Here is a 20,962-nt window from a genome sequence, read left to right as displayed (position 1 = left end):
CATAATGTAACTGGGACCAAAAGTCCTATTCTATTTTTGTCAGTGATAGTTTCAAGTACCTTTCTTTAAAAGATAGATTTCTGATTGTTATTGCTTTGAGTTCCATGACATGTTTTGAGCCTCCTGAAAATTCCAGCTAAATACCTCTGATAGAGCTTTTGGAATTGCACTCATGCTCTTGAAATTATGCCTGCTAGAAAGAGATAGTGGAATTGGATGATTACACATAAGAGCCAATGAAAGTGTTGTAATGAAGGATAATAGATGTGGGAATGCTTGGCAGCGACTCACTTTCACTATCTCACTGTTTCACATTTGTTGTCCTCCAGTTAAAAGGACAGGGTGCATTTACAATGTGACTGGGAATCTCCATACTTTACAGAGAGTCTGTTGAAAACTACTTTTGTATGTGGAAATTAGGATGAGTACATTTCAGGCAGTGCGGATTATATTTAGTGGGCCAAATGCAGTTCTTGTGTCAGCAGCTTTAGTGACTTTGGACTCTTTCTAAAAGTCAGAACAAAATGTTTATAAAATCTTGCTTTGAACATTTAAAATCTTCTGGAGAAAAGTTAATCAGTGTATGTACTCTGTCTGGGCCAGATTCTGCCTGGACCTTACATAGGGGCACTGTGGGAAGAGTTAAAAAAGGAGCCTTCACCCCTATATAGCCCACAGAAGGGCCAGGCAGAATTTCCGTTCTTACACTCCTGGAAATGCAAGAACTGTTCCCTCCCTACTCCCCTGAAGGTTCAGGGTGCCCCTAAGAGGGTGAGGAGGGGTGTCCAGCAGGCAGGGCCATGGCTCTGTCTCCTACCTCTGTGCTGGCAAGCAGAGCTGGATGGCTGCACAGGGGAGTATATGCACCAACGAAGGGGTGAAGCAGTGTGCAAAGCCTCCCCGGACACTAGGAAGGTCCAGGAGGATCTTGCCTGTCTGAGCCAAACTGCCTCCATATTGCTCCTTATTGGGGACTATGTGCAATTTGCATAATCTAGTCCTAAAGATTATGTCAGTTTGAGAACTATAATTGTATTTGGCTCTTGAATACACTCGTATTTACACAGAAACATCAGCATTTAAGCAGTTTCACAAATAAAAAAGGGAAAGTAACACGAGATCCCATAAATTCAATTCCATCCTGATTAATTATCTCCTGACTGTGATATTTAAGAGCCACAGATGACCCTTGATCTTTACACAAGACTTCCATTGGCATCCATGTGAGTCCTACATATTAAGCTATGAGAGAATGTGTCTTTATTTCTAAGAGATCAATGTAGCCATATGGAAATTACTTGATGTGTTCTGTCTGAGGTCTTAGGGTACTTCTGGAATACAGACATTTGAATTAAGTGACTAGTGGAAGTTTCTTTTCTTCCATCTTTTACAATATTGAATAGGCAACTGGGAATTAAAGATATTCTAGTGCTCTAACAGTTACACATAATGGGGTGCAAAGTGGAAAAATAGGGGACCCAAAACAGAGCATATTCTACTTTTCACTAAGTGATAAAATAAAATAGTGTAACTATTAGGCTGGTGTAATCACAGCAGCCATTGGACAGCAGCTAATGTATGGAAAAATATGAGTAGAGGCACGTGCTGCAAAATATGTGGAAGCCATGAGATTCCTATAGAAAAGTAAGAATAAGGATATGTGCCGAAGCAAAGGAGCAGGCTATCCTGATCTTTCACCTAGCATACCCAGGTAGGGCTCAGTCAGAGCAGGCAAGAGCTTGTCAATCATTCTTTTGCAGCCAGACAAGGGCAGAGACGAGCAGAGAAAGTACATACTGTGTGGTGCAGACTTGGCAATGGGGAAGAGAAGCAAATCTGCAAGCAGCAGGGAAGTTAAGATAGATGAAATGGATTGTAGAGGTGGTGGATTCTACCTTTCCTCGTTGGCCATGGGAACGCAAGTTGTCTATGGGGAGCACAATCAGATTCTCCATCTCACAGCAGTCGATACTCCTACTGACCAGTTTATTGCGGGAATGCCAGTGCCCAGGGGCTGTGTTTATGAACTTATTAGAGTTACTACTGGTCCTTTAAATCTTAAATGAAATTATATATCTGACTAGCTAGCTTTATATCTAGCCCCACCTCCTTTGCCACAAATGCACTCACTTTTTGAAGGTATCTGCCTGTCCCACAGTTCTTGATAAGCTGCTTTTGTACTCCAAGTTATTATTGTGTTATGAGTCTGTGTATAGCCTGACCCCTGAACTCTGCCTTCAATCTACTTGTGGCTGACTACCATATAGTATAGATAACACAAGTAAATATTCACATGCAACCCTCTCCAACTGACTTGAATAATCTAATTACTCTGCTAAATAGAAGTATGAATTAAACTGTTTTATATTTTATTTCTAGTCTCTAATCTTCTGGGAATGGACCATGTCTTTGTGTTTGTGTAGTGACTAGCACAATGGAGTCTTGAACTTGATTGGGGTTCATGGGAGCTACTGTAACAGAAATATATATATATATATTGATACAGGAGGGCCAGGGAGCAGTGGGAGAATGGTAGAGGGGAAATATATAAGCCCTTGGCTAATTAAGGGGTGGTTCCCTGTAGACTAGGGAGGGTTGCTACAGGTTAATTGGAGCACCTGCAGTCAATTAAGGCCCTTTTAGGAACCTAATAAAACCCCCTGCTTCAGGCAATCAGGGAGAAGGAGGACTGGAGTCATGACTGTGTCATGAAATTTGAAGACCAGAGAACTGAAGTAAGGGAGACCCTGCCCTGGCAGGGGAGGGAGACTCCCTCCCTCTGTGTCTAAGGATTGAAGGTACCCCACCCAAGGGGTAAGAACCTGCTGGGGTTGAGAGGGGCTGGGGCTCAGAGTGAGGAGCAAACCCAGACCCCTTCCCTCCTCTACCACCTTCCAAGGCCACTAGGGGGGTCCTTGGTGCCCCAAGAGCAGGGGCAATAGGTGGCATCTTAGCCCCCCTGCCAAGAAAAACCCAGGACCCACCACACTAACATCAACCATCTTGTCACAATATATATAATTAACAATAACCTTTTGCCCTGTTATATCAATGGGAGTTCCATATGAAGAAAGAGGGCAGAATGTAGCCCAAATACTACCCTAGAACTCTAGATCTTCATGTAGAATTCCTTGTGAAGTTAATGGGAGCTGGGTAGTGGAGTTCAAGGGCAGTGTTGGCCATATTGTATGTTGGCTCTATGGGAGAAACTCTCCTTAACATAAGTGGGAGTTAAATATCACAAGTAGGATATGGCATTTGATGCCAAATTCTGAAATTTTGGCTCTTCAATACTCCCTGACTATCATGACTTTAATGGGAGTTTTTCCTGACTAGGACCAAGGACTATGCAAAACAACTGTAGGCTTTGCTATCTGTGAATGTTTAATTGAATTGACAATCTTTAATTTGACCATAACTTTTGGGGTGGCAACACTAGGATTTTGTGTAAACAATTCCCTCTGTTACTAACACTGGTGCAGCTGCACTGATGGGAGTGCTAGTGGAGCCTGGTCTCCAGTCTGCTACTAGTATCTTAAGCGCCATGGGTGACCTTCTGAATCACTGAAATCAATGGCAAAACTCCCATTGACTTCAGTGAGGCCAGATTCTTACCTGCATATTGTGTTATCTAGCTCTGTCCCAGGCAACCTGGCAAAATCCATCCATCTCAGAAAAATAAAATATCATAAATACAATGTATCACAATAGATAAACAGGAGCAGACCCAACAAAAGACTTCCCACAGAGAACACAGCATCCCCCATCTCATATCCACCCCAAAATACGTGGGGTGAATCCTGACCCTATTGAAGGCAATGGAAATTTTGCTATTGTTTTAAAAGGTGAAATCCTGGCCCCATTAATTTCCCCCCAGAAATCCATCTGAAAGGACTGACTTTGCAGCAGTACTGAGTATTAAACATATACTCCACAAGTATTGTACCTAATGACATTACATTTTGAACTGGTGCCAGGCAACAGCTTCCCTCCGTGCTAACAGAAGGCTAAATAAGTCTGGCTGCTCCCAAGTCCTCTTAATTACTTCTAGTGAGCTTCTGCATTAGAGCGGGTTGGCCATTTGTGTTTATAGTCTACATAAAGTTTGGACAAACACTTTAGAATGTCTGAACCCTAATTGTGAGGAAGTCTAGGAACTGATTCATTTGGAATAGAGGGAAAGAGACGCACTTCTCTGAAAAGTTAGTTTTATTTTTAGAAGAGAATTACGAACTTAAAAGTAGCAAAAGCTGATCCACCAGCCACAAGAATCTGATTGTGCTGACCTACATTTGGTCTCAGTAAGAGTTACATGCATAGAAAGTGTAAGAACCTGGGACCATGTGGGTTCTGGGCCACCAATGCTTCTGCATCACTGTTGGAAGCTTAGGCTATGTTTTGCTGGAGGATCCTGTGAATCTAGAGCCTGCAGGAAGTACTGCCCAGCAGGGTGCAAGTGGCAGCCCTCTGCAGACCACTGATTGGCTCATGCTGGTATATAAACCAGGACGCCATCATGGGCAGCTGTCTGAGAAATGATGCAGACTGGCTGCTTACTTCTGCTCCAAACCTTGCCTTGCTTCTGACCCTGATTTGTCCCCAATTCTGTGACTTTCCTGCTGTTTGTAACCTTATGCCTGGCACTGACTCCATGGTATCCTGACCTGGCTCAACCCAAACTCTGCCACTTGCCTCCCACCTGCAACTTGGTGCCTGACCTAACTTCCTGGTATCCTGACCAGGCTTCACCCTGACCCTGCTACTTGTCTCCTGGCCACATCCTGATAACTGACTGGGTGCACACAGGCTCCCCACTGCCTGGTCCTGACAGAAAGGATGCAGGATTGGGTGCATGACAGAGAGCATGTGGGGATATTCACAAAAGAGCTTAACTGGACAAATGTAGCCTGAAAGCAAACACAGGTAGACCTTAACACAGCTGTGTCAATAGTGGAAGTGAGAGGATCCAGGAGTTTGTTTGTTTGCACCTATATGTCTGTGTAGAAACTAATTGTAAAAAGAGCTAGAGACATCAATCCGAGACTTACTAGAGTAAGAACTGCAGGATGGACTGCTTTATCCTTTGCTTCCTGAAAAGCTCATATGCTACCTGAGAATTCTAATTCTATTTTTCCAAGACTTGGTTGCTGCAATTAAGCAGTTATAATGCTTTCTTCAATAAATACATAAATACAGTTAAACAAGGTATTATTAGGGCTGCTTGAAAATTTTCATAAGTGTCAAATTTTTATAAAAATGTTATCAAACTTTTTGTTTACCATTTATTTTCCATTTTCAAACTAAGACATTTTTGCACATGAATTTTTACAAATTTATTTTTAATTATTTCAATCTTACCAGTGAAATCAAACTGGCAAAATCAAAATCATTGTTTAAAATGGAAAAAGAGAAACAAATGTTTTCAATAAATATTTATATTAATGCATTTTGTGTAAAATAAAAAAATAAATAAATAAAAGAAACTAAAATTAGTTTTTGTTTTTAATTGTGATTTTCATTTTATTTTTGGCTTGCTCTAGTTATAAGACTCCTGTATTTTTCTTGAAATATAATATCCAGTTAAGTTGAATAGATGTATTATTCATTTCAGTTCTAAAATATAGCCTGATAGTTGATACATTTTTGATCTACAATGTGAAACAGAACATGGATTAAAATGTCACTACCACTGTCTTTGATTTAAATAAGAAGTTATTTTGATGCAAGTATCTGAAGGAGTTTACAAGATAAATCTATTTCTATTCGACCTCCTTTAAGTTTTGTATTCTCCATATGCAGTAATAATGGCTACTTGTTAGATCTTCTTGAAATTGGGGAAAATAATTGATTATGATGGGTGGAAACCTGAGGACCATACCTGGGAACAGAATCTGCTGGTCCTGATGTGGGCACAGTGAAGATGAGGAAGGAGGTGGACTAGCATGCTGTGGGGGAGCAGGCTGCACCCCACAAAGGGATGTAATGGCTGGCACGTTCCCTCTTCACTCCAGGGATCTAGTCCTTACTAAGCCAAATACTCATTGACCTCACTGGGAATTTGCCTGACTAAGGACCTCAGGATTTGGCCCAAAGTGCTTTGCAAACTTTATATATAGGAATTGCTCCACTCACCACTGAAATGCAACCACCTCTAGTGTAGAATGTGGCAGCCGTTCAGCTGCTTGCAGCAATCCTGTATGACCATTTAGGGCAGGAGAACAGGAAGTGAAGAATCCCTATCCAACTGAAACTGCAAGAGGAATTTAGGGAGACAGACTATAATTATACTATCTGTAATTTATCCAGGACACTGGTGGTAACATCCCTACTTTTGCAGAAGTAGGGGTCATTGGATTTTTAGTGAACACAAATGGATAGTACCTCTGGCAGCACAATAGCTTTTTCTGACTCCATGCTTGGGAATTACTTTAATATTGAGCCAGTGGGAAGTATGTCATATGAGGTCTCCCATCCAAGTACTGATCATATCCAGCCAGACTTAGGGCTGGTCTACACTATGGGGGGCGGAGATGGGGGATCGATCTAAGTTACACAACTTCAGCTACGTGAATAACATACTTAGATCTACTTATTGCAGTGTCTTCACTGTGGTGTGTCAACGGGATTCCCCTTGCACTTCTCATTGAGGTGGAGCACTGGAGTCGACGCTAAAGCGACTGGCAGTCAATTTATCGTGTCTATACGAGACACGATAAATTGACCCTCGCTGGATTGATCGCTGCCAATAGATCCCCTGGTAGTGTAGACATGCCTTTCGTTAGTGAGATTGCAGCCTGAGGTGGCTATATTAATCAGGTATGACTTTGTCATTCATAAAATGGAATTGCTCAAGCCATAGTAAAGTCACAAATGCTTCAGCAAATAACAGAATTGTAAGGTTCTCAGGAAAGCATCATAATGGGTTGAAAGCCTTGGCTAAATATGACTGTCACTACTTATTTTGTAGGAGTTGGGGCCTGGAAGAAATTGCAGCATGTCATCGAAGAGAGTGCCATTTTACCAGAGAAGGCATAAACACTTTGATCAGTCCTACCGCAACATTCAGACAAGATACTTGCTCCAAGAATATGCAGCCAGAAAGTAAGTATTTTACATTTCCCATTAGTGTAGAGGAGCTTCTATTGCAGAGGAATCCATTTCAAAATGTAGAATTTTGTAAAAGAAAAAAAAGTGACTTTGTTCTGAATTTCAGATGTATGGAGAGCAATGGTTCTCAATCTTTTCCATACTGTGAATCCTCTGTCCCATGATCTCCCTACTATCTAGCTGGGACCCCCTTTCTATTTAGCAATATGGAGTGTTCATGGTTCCCTGTTAGCAGTTCAGGTTGGAAACTCCTCCCTGAAAGCAAAGTAATGACTCATAAAAACTCTCTCTGATTTAGGGATAATCATTGCTATAGCCTATATCTAAGCATGGGAGCTGATTTTTTTTTATTTTATTTTATTTATTTAAATTCTTCCTCCCAAATCTGTTCCTTGAAGATGTTCACTGCCTTGAAGTGGGACCTCTTGCATTTTGGGCTATTCCAGGTTGTGGTCATTGGGATTCTTATTTTCCCTTTTATACCAAGTTGCAATTCTCCCATGTTCAAAATGCCTTTCCTTCGCCCACGTGTTCAAGGAACCATATGTCTCAAGTTCTGTTGCTAGGGCTATCTGAGATCACCTTTCTCCCAGGGTGTTACTGCAGTACTTCAGATCATCTCAGATGCTTGAGTTGATTGGCCCCACCTGCTATAAATGGAAGGGGGCTACTGGAAGAGTGTTCACTGTGAGGTGTACATGCTCCTGGAATAAATTTAATTCCCTGGTTAATCAGAGACCCATTTGGTGGCCTTCAGAACATGCCACAAGACCAACGTGATGGGTTAGAAAAAACGGGGTTGGGAGTTGTTGTTTAGAAGTGGGAAGATACTGTAGGAGGCCTATGCTCTCTATTGGATGTTCCATAGGTGGGGTTAGTGGCCTTGATATTTTACTGAAATTGTTTTTATAAAATTGTGCAATATGGTCAAAGATTGGCACGGGCACAGTGAATAAAGACACTGAATTAAATTAAATGAAAGGGCTGACAGGCTCCATTGAGATGATAACACTACTGAGCATTAGACACTAAGGCTGCATGGTAGTGAATGTAACCCAGCTTCAGTGTGTGAGGTGCCATGTGTAGCTTAAAATGTAAGTTCCTCACAAAACACCGCACAGGTACCAGTTGTTCCATTCAGCTGCTTGAATGTAATTTCTTTGAACTTTGTAATTCCGTGCCTTATCCGTATAGCCATTTTACAGTGATTTCTTTTTGTGTTGGAAGGGTCGCTTCTAGACAGGCAGCTTCCTTTAAGTCCTCTGCCAGTACAGAAAGAACTACATGTAGGCTCTGTGCCAGGAGGTTACACACTTCAGCTGAAGAAGAGTCACGAGAATACAGGAAAAGGTAAAACTTGCATTGGCGCCTTTAAAGCACTTTGTTGGGTCAAATGCCATGGAACAGACACTTTTTTTTTTTGTCAGTATACTCTAAGGGAGAAATCCTGGCTTTGTTGAAGTCAAGGTCAAAATTTCTATCGACCTCAATGGAATCAGGAATTCACAGTGAAAGTTTTATTGAAAGACACAGCACTAAATTTGTAGTTCAGTAACAGGGCAGTCACACGTTTTCATAATGGCTTTTGGCAAAAAGCTACCCAGAAACCTCTGAAAGGTAGCAAAGTGGCAAAGCAGGTTCATTGACAGAGCTGTCAACAAGATTGGAGCCTTCTATGACACTGTTCTTCATTAATATCTCATGGTTAGAATACCAAAGGGTCATGTGTCTCTTACATCTTATATTTCTTAGACCTTCAGTCCAGAGTTTTACTCCAAGTTGGTTGTGAAAACAGACGTAAAATAAGAAGAAATTGAAATCTACACTGAATTTGGCACTTCTTAAAATAAGAGCAAATATACTGTACCCTTACTGAATACTAAGATTACATGTTGGGGGCAGCTTAATTGTATTAGAGTCATCTCCCTAACATCCTATTTATCAAGAAGATAACTTGCCTCAGTTACAGCATTGATATGAAGTCCTATAATAAATGTGCTGACAACTATATTCCATTTCATCAATTTGAGTGGCTGTATGTGCCCTGACATACTCCACAGTAAATACACCAAAGACTCAGCCAATGTATGTTATGAAGGCTATAGAAAGTGGAATGCATTCTTCTTTTTCCTTTGAAGATAACGTGAAGGATTACAAACTATCCCTTTGATGCCAGTTTTGCCATCATCAAGAGAGATGTGCCCTAGAAGCAGGGTGCAGTTTAGAAAAAAATCTTAATCTGTTTTGAATTTTTAACCTATTTTATTATTTAAAGAGATACAGCACACGATGAATAGTACAAGGAAGTATAATCCTGGAGCTTACATTATGAAGAAATTATACAAAGAAATAGCTTAAACCAGTGGTTCTCAAACTAGAGCCACTGCTTGTTCAGGGAAAGCCCCTGGCGGGCCGGGCCGATTTGTTTACCTGCCGCGTCCACAGGTTCGGCCAATCGCAGCTCCCACTGGCTGCGGTTCGCCGCTCCAGGCCAATGGGGGCTGCAGGAAGGGCGGCCAGCACGTCCCTTGGCCCACGCCGCTTCCTCACCACCACTCCCCATTATTCTCCATGGAGGCCTGGCTGCTTCAGGAGTCTTATTCTCTATTGGTGATTTCTCCTAACCCCCTTCTCTGAGATCTACATTATCTGGGGAAGAGAGGGGTGCAGAATGACAAGCCTTCTCCTGACCTGGGGTGTTGGCACAGTAGGGACGTTCTTACAGCTATTCCTGACAGGTTATGCTAGGTTTGCCTCTACTGCTCACACTCCTTCAGAGGAGAATATGGTTTATAACATTGGTATCTGTAGGCGTGAGGTGGGAGTGTGAACATGGCCCTCCTCCCTGTGCCTGAAGGACCGCAGGGGGATAGTTCGTGCTACACCTTTTTACAAAGGTGCATAAGGGCAACTGTTGAGCACATTACTCCCAGGAGTATAAAAATATTGCTCAGGCATGCAGGAGTGAAATCAGGAAGGCCAAATCACACTTGGAGTTGCAGTTAGCAAGAGATGTTAAGAGTAACAAGAAGGGTTTCTTCAGGTATGTTAGCAACAAGAAGAAAATCAAAGAAAGTGTGGGCCCCTTACTGAATGAGGGAGGCAACCTAGTGACCGAGGATGTGGAAAAAGCTAATGTACTCAATGATTTTTTTGCCTCTGTCTTCACGAACAAGGTCAGCTCCCAGATTGCTGCACTGGGCAGTACAGTATGGGGAGAAGGTGACCAGCCCTCTGTGGAGAAAGAAGTGGTTCGGGACTATTTAGAAAAACTGGACGTGCACAAGTCCATGGGGCCGGATGCACTGCATCCGAGGGTGCTAAAGGAGTTGGCGGGTGAGATTGCAGAGCCATTAGCCATTATTTTTGAAAACTCATGGCGATCGGGGGAGGTCCCAGATGACTGGAAAAAGGCTAATGTAGTGCCCATCTTTAAAAAAGGGAAGAAGGAGGATCCGGGGAACTACAGGCCAGTCAGCCTCACCTCAGTCCCTGGAAAAATCATGGAGCAGGTCCTCAAGGAATCAATTATGAAACATTTAGAGGAGAGGAAAGTGATCAGGAACAGTCAGCATGGATTCACGAAGGGGAAGTCGTGCCTGACTAACCTAATTGCCTTCTATGATGAGATAACTGGCTCTGTGGATGAGGGGAAAGCAGTGGATTTGTTATTCCTTGACTTTAGCAAAGCTTTTGATACGGTCTCCCACAGTATTCTTGCCGCCAAGTTAAAGAAGTATGGGCTGGATGAATGGACTGTAAGGTGGATAGAAAGCTGGCTAGATCATCGGGCTCAACAGGTATTGATCAATGGCTCCATGTCTAGTTGGCAGCCGGTTTCAAGCGGAGTGCCCCAAGGGTCGGTCCTGGGGCCGGTTTTGTTTAATATCTTTATTAATGATCTGGAGGATGGTGTGGACTGCACTCTCAGCAAGTTTGCAGATGACACTAAACTAGGAGGCGTGGTAGATACACTAGAGGGTAGGGTTCAGATACAGAGGGACCTAGACAAATTAGAGGATTGGGCCAAAAAAAACCTGATGAGGTTCAACAAGGACAAGTGCAGAGTCCTGCACTTAGGACGGAAGAATCCCATGCACTGCTACAGACTAGGGACCGAATGGCTAGGTAGCAGTTCTGCAGAAAAGGACCTAGGGGTCACAGTGGACGAGAAGCTGGATATGAGTCAACAGTGTGCTCTTGTTGCCAAGAAGGCTAACGGTATTTTGGGCTGTATAAGTAGGGGCATTGCCAGCAGATCGAGGAACGTGATCGTTCCCCTTTATTCGACATTGGTGAGGCCTCATCTGGAATACTGTGTCCAGTTTTGTGCCCCACACTACAAGAAGGATGTGGAAAAATTGGAAAGAGTCCAACAGAGGGCAACAAAAATGATTAGGGGTCTGGAGCACATGACTTATGAGGAGAGGCTGAGGGAACTGGGATTGTTTAGTCTCCAGAAGAGAAGAATGAGGGGGGATTTGATAGCAGCCTTCAACTACCTGAAGGGGGGTTCCAAAGAGGATGGAGCTCAGCTGTTCTCGGTGGTGGCAGATGACAGAACAAGGAGCAATGGTCTCAAGTTGCAGTTGGGGAGGTCCAGGTTGGATATTAAGAAAAACTATTTCACTAGGAGGGTGGTGAAACACTGGAATGCGTTACCTAGGGAGGTGGTGGAGTCTCCTTCCTTGGAGGTTTTTAAGGCCCGGCTTGACAAAGCCCTGGCTGGGATGATTTAGTTGGGAATTGATCCTGCTTTGAGCAGGGGGTTGGACTAGATGACCTCTTGAGGTCCCTTCCAACCCTGATATTCTGTGATTCTATGACCTGGAGGCATTATGCTCACTCTTGGCTTATATGGGCAAAATGTCTCCAGCCATTGCTGTACCTCCCTAATTCACTTACGGGACAATCCAGCCTCAGCTCTGATGGTTTTGAAGGGTCTCTTGGCCTAGATGCTGGTACACGTTCCCTGATTGATTGGTGTGTGGACTCATTTTGCATAAGCTCCTTACACAGCAGCAGAGGGTAGCATAGGCACTGACTTCTAATGGCGCCGGTGGGTGCTTGATCCCCCCTCTGCCCCCGGCTCCACCCTGACTCCACCCCTGCCCCACACTCTCCTGCCTCCTCCCAACCCCTTCCCCAAAATCCCTGCCCCAACTCTGCCTCCTCCCTGCCCCTATTCGACCCCTTCCCCAAATCCCTGCCCCGGCCCCGCCTCCTCCCCTGAGCGCGCCATGTTCCTGCTCCTCCCCCCTCCCTCCCGGAGCTTGCTACAGCTGTTTGGCGGTGGCAAGAGCTGGGAGGTAGGCGGAGGAGCTAGGACATGGTGCGCTCAGGGGAGGAGGTGAGGTGGGGCGGGAGGGGGTGGGGTGGGGCGGTGAACTTGGCTGCCGGTGGGTGCAGAGCACCCACTAATTTTTCCCCATGGGTGCTCCAGCCCCGGAGCACCCTCGGAGTCGACGCCTATGGGTAGGCCAGAGGATCTGTGTAGGGAGCCTGCAGAAACTGCTTCAGCTATTGGGCTGAGGCATCCTCTACTGTGTGCTTCACTGCCTGAGGGGAGGATACTACTGCTTTTTACCCCCTTGGTATTTGAACAGTGTAATGGCCCAGGATTTGATCTCCAGATCTTAGAGTTACATATTGGTGATTCTTATCTTCTACAAAATATGGGATATAGATAATGATACAAATAAGAACAAACAGAAACAGAGAGAGGGGAAACCAATAATATACAAACCACAAAAGGGTAGAGAAAGGAAGGAAAGAGGCTGGATAGTCTTAGGAAATTTGCATTTGATTTCTGTGGATTTTGTTCTTATAATTTAACTCTATTTGCAGAATCCCTGGGCCACCTCCTCAACTGGGATAAATTGGCACAGCTCCACTGACTTCAATGGAACTATTCCAGTTACGGTAATTCCCACTGAAGATCTGGCCTCATATGCTCACAGGGAAGAGAAAGCAAACAGAAGACTCATTCATTTGCAGTTTTTAAGACGTTTGTTTTGAGATCTTGAGAGAGGGAAATAGTGCACATTATAGAATCTGCATCTGTGTAATGCTGCTAATAGGACTTCCAAGCCCTCATCTGCCTGCTGTGTATCAGTGACAATAGTAAAGCCTTGATGCTGGGTTAATCCTAAATAGTTTTCTCTTACCATGCAGGACTCATGAGCAAAAGTCTGATATAAGTGAAGAGAGGAGGATCCGGTTTGCCGCCAATTTGGCTGATGTGGAAGAAGAGCTTCGTTCAGCCAGGCTCCTTGCAAGAGAACATCTGGATAGAGTTACCATACAAAGGATGGTACTGTAACAGAACAATTTTATTTCCTTTCCAAGCAGAACTGTAAACTCCACTGCAGTTTAGAACTATGCTTCACAGAGCCCAACAGTAGTTTGCATCTGTTAATATTTGCGTATAGCTTTCAGACTAAATCTCTGATGCTGGTGCTAGATAATGCTCCTTCTCTCCACTTTTTGTTTCTATCCTGTGTAATAGGTAGAAGAACAAATGGCCTTGGAAAGATACACCATTGAAGAAAGTATAAGTCGAGCTCCTGAAATTTTGGTACGACTGAGGTCTCATACTGTTTGGGAAAAAATGTCTGTGAGGCTTTACTTCACTGTACAAGGATTTCCTACCCCTGTTGTACAATGGTAAGAGGCCTTTCCAGCCCTCTAAAACCGGTGTTAAGTTTGTTTTCCATTTGTAATTCTCATAGATATGCTTGATAGTAGTTGTGGATACTGCCGTTAAAGGAGCAAAAGGACAAAATTTTTGTAGTGTATCAAGTAAATATATATTTCAGAATGCTGACTACAAAAATGGTCATTAATTTAACTGATAATAACCTAGCAAGTGGTAAAATACACTGAGTTTTGCTAAATGGTAAATATTTTTGATGTTTTATACCAAGGCAATAGTATCTAGTAGTTAAACATTGGAAAGCGAGAGAGAATGTCTATGCCTGATGAGATGGGAGTGCATTCTTCTGTCAGGGCTTGTCTTCACTACTCGCCCAGATCGGCGGGTAGAAATCGATCTCTCGGGGATCGATTTATCGCATCTCGTCAGGATGCGATAATCGATCCCCCGAATCGACGCGTGTACTCCACCAGCCCAGGTAGGAGTAAGCGCCATAGACGGGGGAGCCGCGGCGGTCGATTTGCCACCGTCCTCACAGCAGGGTAAGTCGGATCAGATACGTCGAATTCAGCTACGTTATTCCCGTAGCTGAATTTGCGTATCTGAAATCGATTCCCCCCCATAGTGTAGACGTAGCCTCAGTTATATGGTGCAACCTCACTGAAAATAATGGGATTAGAATGGTACAACTGGCAGGAGAATTTGACCTTTGAAATTTACCACCAAAAGTGTTCTAGCTGGGGTAAGTTATCAGAGTGTCTTGTCCAGAGTCAGAAACCGCAGTAAGAGGCAAATTTCCACAAAAATCTGAGAATCATGTTATTCTTAGGTTACAATTCAAAACAGTTTTTTAGTCCTTTTTGTCAACAGAAGGAAGTTTGGATCTCTTTGTCTCTAGAAATCCTTATTGAAAAGAAGAGTCAGGTTAACCGATGGATTTAAAATGATAAAGACGGTATCCTGGATGACATAGCCATTTTCAACACTAGAAAGAAACTCAGGCACATATTTTAAAAATTGGAAATGTAGCTGATAAAATATCTATTCCCTACTTCTAAATAACATCCCCTACCACTGACCGAGCTAGAAATCTGGGGTCTGATTCTCAGCTCCCCTTAAGTTTCTTTTGCACCACTTCAACAGTGCAAAGGGTACTCAGTGATTTCAGCCTGCAGCTGAGGATTCCCCTAGAACAGATGAATCATGAGCAGGTTTAGGCTTGGAATAGCCAGACATATGCCAACCCCTCCTGGCACTCCTTTCCCAGCATGGGGTGTGTGTGTGCCATGGTGGGCTGGAGGCATGCCGGAGTGGGAAGAGCAAAATTAGAGCATCATGCTCTCAGGTGATCATGGCCAGTATAGCAGCCCTTAGGGGACCATTATCTAGCAGTGCAAGTTGTTCTAACTCATGCAAGGGATCAGTTTGGCCCCCAGGACTGAGGAGGGGCATATAAGTGGCATGAAGCCAGCTGTCTCCTCTTCGCTAGGTACCCAAAATTGCTGCTCTGTGAATCAGAGGGTAGAATTTTGCACTCAGTGTACTAATCGGGCCTGATTCTGACCTCATTTATAGCAATATAAATCAGAAGTCACTCCGATGAAGATATCAGACTGTTGTGAGAATCAAATTAGGAGCATAGTTTCTCTGCACTCAGCCCACCCTCTAACCCACACCTGCCCCATCACCTCCCTTCCCTATTGTGCAAGGTATTTTGTTTGTTTGCATGTGGCAGTAATGACCATGCACACCCTGTTTGGGGCTTTCACTACTTCTGAGTTATGTGGCCAACCTTAGCTCATGTGAATAAAAAATAACATTATGGTACCTAACCTCATATATTATCTATGTGTACAGCATATGCAGAGAGATAGCTGTAATATTTCTGTGGGCTAGACTGAACTGTAAGGTTCAGTCCTTAGAAGGGGGTGGCAAATTCTGTCCTAGGGGAAGCCCAGGGAGAGAATTGCCTCAGTCACAGTTCTGTCCCTGCTGCTCCCCTTTTTTACCTGAAGTGACTTGTAGAGCTAATGAGGATGCAACTTACGTCTGTTTTTGCCAGTTAGCTCTGATGGCTGGTGTGCTGGGGAGTTCAGCACACTGTGGGTGTGTAGCTTCACATGCACACCCGTGCCCAAACTATAACTACTTCCTTTCATTCCATTGCATGACCATGTATGGGCAGGTCACGGTCAGGCTCTCTGTATCTATTCATGTATACAGAGAGAGCTCAGTTATTAATACATGACATCCTGATGGAATAATCTCTAACTTTTGCTGCAGTTTCTTTATTTTTTTCTTGATTGTTAGGTATAAAAATGAGGAATTGATTTCGCCTGCAAGTGAACCAGGAAAGTACAGCATCGAAAGCAAATATGGAGTGCATATGCTGGAGATACACAGGTATCTTATTCTGATGAATAACAGAATGTTATTTAGATTATGACTCTTAACTGAAATAATTTCCTGCAAATACATCTGGAAATTTCTATAATGTATTACAAAATAGTAACGAAATACAGCACACTTAACTTCCGCTTAGCTGTTACTTTAGTTTAGGTGGCAAGATACTTCCTAAGTAGTCTGGGTATGGGGTCAGTATAATGAAAAGCTAGGGATTTCTATCATAGCACCCAAACTGTCAGCAAGAAAAAAAACAAATCTAGAGGTAAGTGAGCAGGGAAAAAAAGTATCCATTTAAAAAAAACCCTTATTATAATATTTTAATCTCATCATTCTGGCAGCTAGAGTGGAACAGTTTGTTCTTCTTTAATAGTCTATTCCATCATGGCAGCAACTCTTTGATCAGAGCTTGAAGCTTAGAAAAGTTTAGCTAGCTGTGGCTAGAAAATTCAATGGATGGTATTTGGCTCTGTTAGCAGGTTGTCATGTTTTGCTTACCTTAGCTCTTCATTGTATTATTTGTTTTCCTGTGATTGGGGATGGGAGAGTCCAGTGGTTTCTTTAAAAGGTTTTAAGTTCTGAAAATATATTTTTATCTAATTTTAAATTGTCTTCAAGACATAATGGTTTAAAAGTCTGGCATGAAAGAAAAACAAACGTCGTAACAAGTGTCAGCACTCCCAACCACCCCTCACTAAACCTCAGCTGGGACACAGGGTTGCAATACTGTATTTCACATATAATAATGATTTGGTACAAGTTTAAAAAAAGCAACAACAGTGTGGATGGAACAATGGTGTCAAGACAGAAAAATAAGTGTCTAAATATTTTCATCTGTCCTTACTAATTTACCAAAAATATGACCTCAGGCTACATTCAAACAGTTTGAACATTTGTGTGTGATATTTGGCTGGCAAAATATTCACTCACTCATCCTGTCTCCAGCCATCAATCATAGTCCTGAGGTAGGCCAGGCAGAAGTAGAGGAACAATAGTGCACCATTCCTTCTGCTTGAAGCAGGAAGCCCTGTCCCCAAACCTTTGGCTTCTGTAGAAAGGGATAGCTAATCCCTAACCTCCTTCCTTTGGCTCCAGTGGGTAGTGGAGAAATTTATTCCTGTCTAGGAGACTTCCATAATAGCCACCGGGCTCTGCCCCACTTACCTTTATTCTTTACTCACCTCCCTGGATGAAGAAGGAGACTATTAGCCTCCTCCCCCAACTTCAGAATTCAGTTTGCTGGCCACTTCCCACACCATTTAAGGGCACAGATCATGGCTGACCCCTACCATCTGTCCTGGCCCTTTGGGTGCTAGAGAAGGCTGGTGACAGATGCAGGCAGCCTGTCCAGCAGTGAGAATGGAAACTCTTCCATTGCTATTTGGGAGAGTGAGAGTGGTTGCTAGTGGGTGATGTTTGGGTGACTGAGTGCCAGTGGGTTGGCACCTAGGATGAGTGTGATTGTACCTGGGTGTCTTTGTTGGTGCCAGCAGGTGGCTGTGTGCAGGAATGTGGGTATGGTTGCTTGTGAGTAGCATGGGGGTGAGTGGAGTAGTTTTTTGAGTGCCTTTTGTTGTGCCAGTGGATGGATGTCTAGGGCAGGGATTGGCAACTTTTGGCATACGGCCCGCCAGGGTAAGCACCCTGGTGGGCCGGGCCAGTTTGTTTACCTGCCGCGTCCGCAGGTTTGGCCGATTGCGGCTCCCACTGGCTGCGGTTCACCGTCCCAGGCCAATGGGGGCTGCGGGAAACAGCGCGGGCCGAGGGTTGTGCTGGCCGCTGATTCCCGCAGCCCCCATTGGCCTGGAACGGCAAACCACAGCCAGTGGGAGCCGCAATTGGCCCAACCTGTGGATGCAGCATGTAAACAAACCGGCCCGGCCTACCAGGGTGCTTACCTGGTGGGCTGCGTGCCAAAGGTTGCTGATCCCTGGTCTAGGGGAATATGGTGAGTGTGTTGGTGCCTGGTCGGGATGGTGATTGTTCCCCTCCCCAAACATTTCCCCCCTCTCCTCCCTGCCAGGCACCCGCACTCACCTAGACAGCCACCCACTTCCCCATAGGCATCCATACCTACTCTCACTCACCCAGACACACCAATAGAGTCATCCATAGGCACTCACAAAGGCTCCCACATGCACTCATATTCACCTCTGGTATTCCCCCTTGCCTAGCCACCACCCACTGGAACCTACGCCCATACATACTCACCCAGACACACCCACACTTATCCAAACAGCTAACCCCTGGCACCCATACACTCACATCATCTTTCCTATTCTTTGCCAATACAGTCTTTTCCAAGTGAAGCTTCCCAACTGCTCCCTGAATCATTCACCTTTTCCTTGTTTAACAGTTGTTTGCCAAAAAGATCCTGTCTAATTGGGGCAGCTTCATGACTGATTCTAACTCTGAGGCATACACTTTCTTGAACTAACATTTCTAAACTCCACTAAGCTACTTTATTACCACTTTCTTTGATGTGAAACTGGTTCGTGGACTGTATGAAAATGATAGAAATATGACATGCACAAGGCTCTTCTTGAATTGTGAGATGATCGTCAGAAATTGCAGCTGAGTTACGGACAAGCCATGGAAAATTGTGGAAAAGTAATAATGGACCTTGTTATTTGCAGTAATAAAGTCCATTATTACTTTTCTGCTATTTTGTGCTGTTGGCCACCCGAGGCTGAGAGTGCAGGCTCCCGCTGTTGGCTGCCCAGGGCTCTGATGTCAGCCCCACACTACTCCCATAGCTCCCGCTGTCAAAATTCTGTAAGCCTAATATTGCAGAATACGCAATTTCTGCAATATCGCAAGTTAAGTAGGGCCTTAGACATGCAAGAAATAAAAGCTCACTTTGAATATTACTAGCTATACTTTTTTAATACAAAAAATCCTGCCTATTTCTTGTATTTGGAAGGAGAAAAAAGATGTGGTATAGTCCTTAAAATGGAAGATCCAACTATGTGAAATGTGCATAATTTTTTTTTGGATATAGAACAGCTAAGATTATTTACCTAGCCACTTCTGTACTCTTCTCAGCTGTCCATACCAAAGTGCTGAGCTACATGTCATCGGAGCTGTGGTCACTTAAAATGGCTTTGGAATTTCTTGGCTGTCTTCTTAGCACTTCTCCGAGGCTTATGTAGTGAACTTTTACTTATGATGCAAGTGTGACATTTATTCCTATGAATATACTGTGTGTTTCTTGTCCCCAAATGGAAAAATTCTTGAGATGCCAAAAACAGAGTATTACCTCATTTTAAAATTGTAACTGGAAACTTTCATTTCCCCGTTTATCTCAGAGGACTCACAACCTGTACAGTAACCCAGATCACCTTCATAGCTCCGTCTCAGATTTTTAAGACATACTTTGGTCAATTTATCAGGTCTTCTGGATTCACATGACACAACCCTTTCCATATACTGTTGATTTCTGGCTGCTTGGAGGGGTCTTATGCTAGGGGACCTGAGTTTCAGTTCTGTCTTGAGTAGTAAAGACAAATGGTATTGATGGTTGCATTGTAATTGTAACAGGGGCACTTCCCCAAATCCCATTTCACAATTCTCAAACATAGGAACTGCCATACTGCATCAGGCCACTGGTCCCTCTAGTCAGTATCCTGTCTCTAACAGCAGCCAATACCAGATGTTTCAGAAGAAGGCACAATAAACCATTCAGGGGACCGCTATGGAATAGCCTACCCATAGGGGAAATTTCTTCTTAACCCTAACCAATTAGCAACTGGAGTATGCCTTGGAGCATACAGGTTTATATCCTTTCTATTTCTGTAACCTATCTAATGTAAGTGTGAATGTTCTCATTATCAGTATAAATGTTCTATTCTTGTGTTAATCAGATTTAGCTTCGGTGATATCACATAGCAATGTGTTCCCATGGTCATTATGAAATATTTTCATTTCACTCTTTAAAACTTCTGCTTTTTGATTTCATTGAATGTCCCCTTGTTCTTGCAATAGGAGAAATAGGATCATTTTCCTATACTAGTCATTATTTTTTTGTCTTTATTATGCCCACTAGATGGGCCTCCTTAGTTAAGACAGAAGGCCAATCTTTTCAATATTTCTTCATATGGGAGCCTTTCTTTGCCTCTTTTTTTTTCCTGTCTCTGAACAGGCTCTGTTTCTGCTCTATTCATTTGAGCTAGGATGAACACAGTATTCCAGATACAGATGTATCACTGATTTATATAATGGCAGAATATATTTTCTGTATTATTTTTATCCCATTCATAGAATCATAGAATATCAGGGTTGGGAGGGACCTCAAGAGGTCATCTAGTCCACTCCCCTGCTCAAAGCAGGACCAATTCCCAACTAAATCATCCCAGCCAGGGCTTTGTCAAGCCTGATCTTAAAAACCTCTAAGGAAGGAAAAAACCGTCTAAGGAATGCTTATACATTCTTTTTTACTGCTGTTGCACCTTTACTTTTACTGATCAGTGGTTTTTGGTGAGAGAGCAGTGTCTCTGTACCCTGTAATCCCACACCTCATCAGGGGAGTGGTTGGAGTATGAACTGCAGTACATTACTTCCTTGGGAGAAACAGGTAGCAGGGAAGGAAGTGTGGGTATGTCAACACGCTGGAGAGTATACTGGCATAACTTTGTTGGCATGGCCCTATAGTGTAGACACAGCCTATACTGACAGAAGAGGTTTTATTGTCGCTGTAGGAACATTACCTCCCTGAATAAAGTTCGTTATGTTGATGAAACCCTGGGGGGCCATCACTTTAGCTGAGTGGCCATCTTGTTGGCATAACTATGTTGGGCA

At 43.4% G+C, this 20,962-nt stretch overlaps 1 protein-coding gene across 6 annotated transcripts in view; it reads left to right on the top strand.

Annotated features, from left to right (window-relative positions):
- Window positions 1-20,962, top strand: part of MYOM2 (myomesin 2) — a 188,017-nt gene that overhangs the window by 459 nt on the left and 166,596 nt on the right. For all 6 annotated transcript variants that reach the window (XM_034766371.1, XM_034766372.1, XM_034766370.1 and 3 more), the window contains exons 2-6: window positions 6,968-7,101; window positions 8,335-8,457; window positions 13,282-13,420; window positions 13,616-13,773; window positions 16,073-16,165. In XM_034766371.1, coding sequence (XP_034622262.1) covers window positions 6,995-7,101; window positions 8,335-8,457; window positions 13,282-13,420; window positions 13,616-13,773; window positions 16,073-16,165 — 620 coding nt within the window. In that variant the 5' untranslated portion in view covers window positions 6,968-6,994. The remainder of the gene's footprint in view (window positions 1-6,967; window positions 7,102-8,334; window positions 8,458-13,281; window positions 13,421-13,615; window positions 13,774-16,072; window positions 16,166-20,962) is intronic.

This window comes from Trachemys scripta, chromosome 3 (genome assembly GCF_013100865.1).
Source record: "Trachemys scripta elegans isolate TJP31775 chromosome 3, CAS_Tse_1.0, whole genome shotgun sequence".
Taxonomy (NCBI): domain Eukaryota; kingdom Metazoa; phylum Chordata; order Testudines; family Emydidae; genus Trachemys; species Trachemys scripta.
Note: the sequence above shows the minus strand (reverse complement) of the source record. Positions and strands in the feature narration are given on the sequence as shown.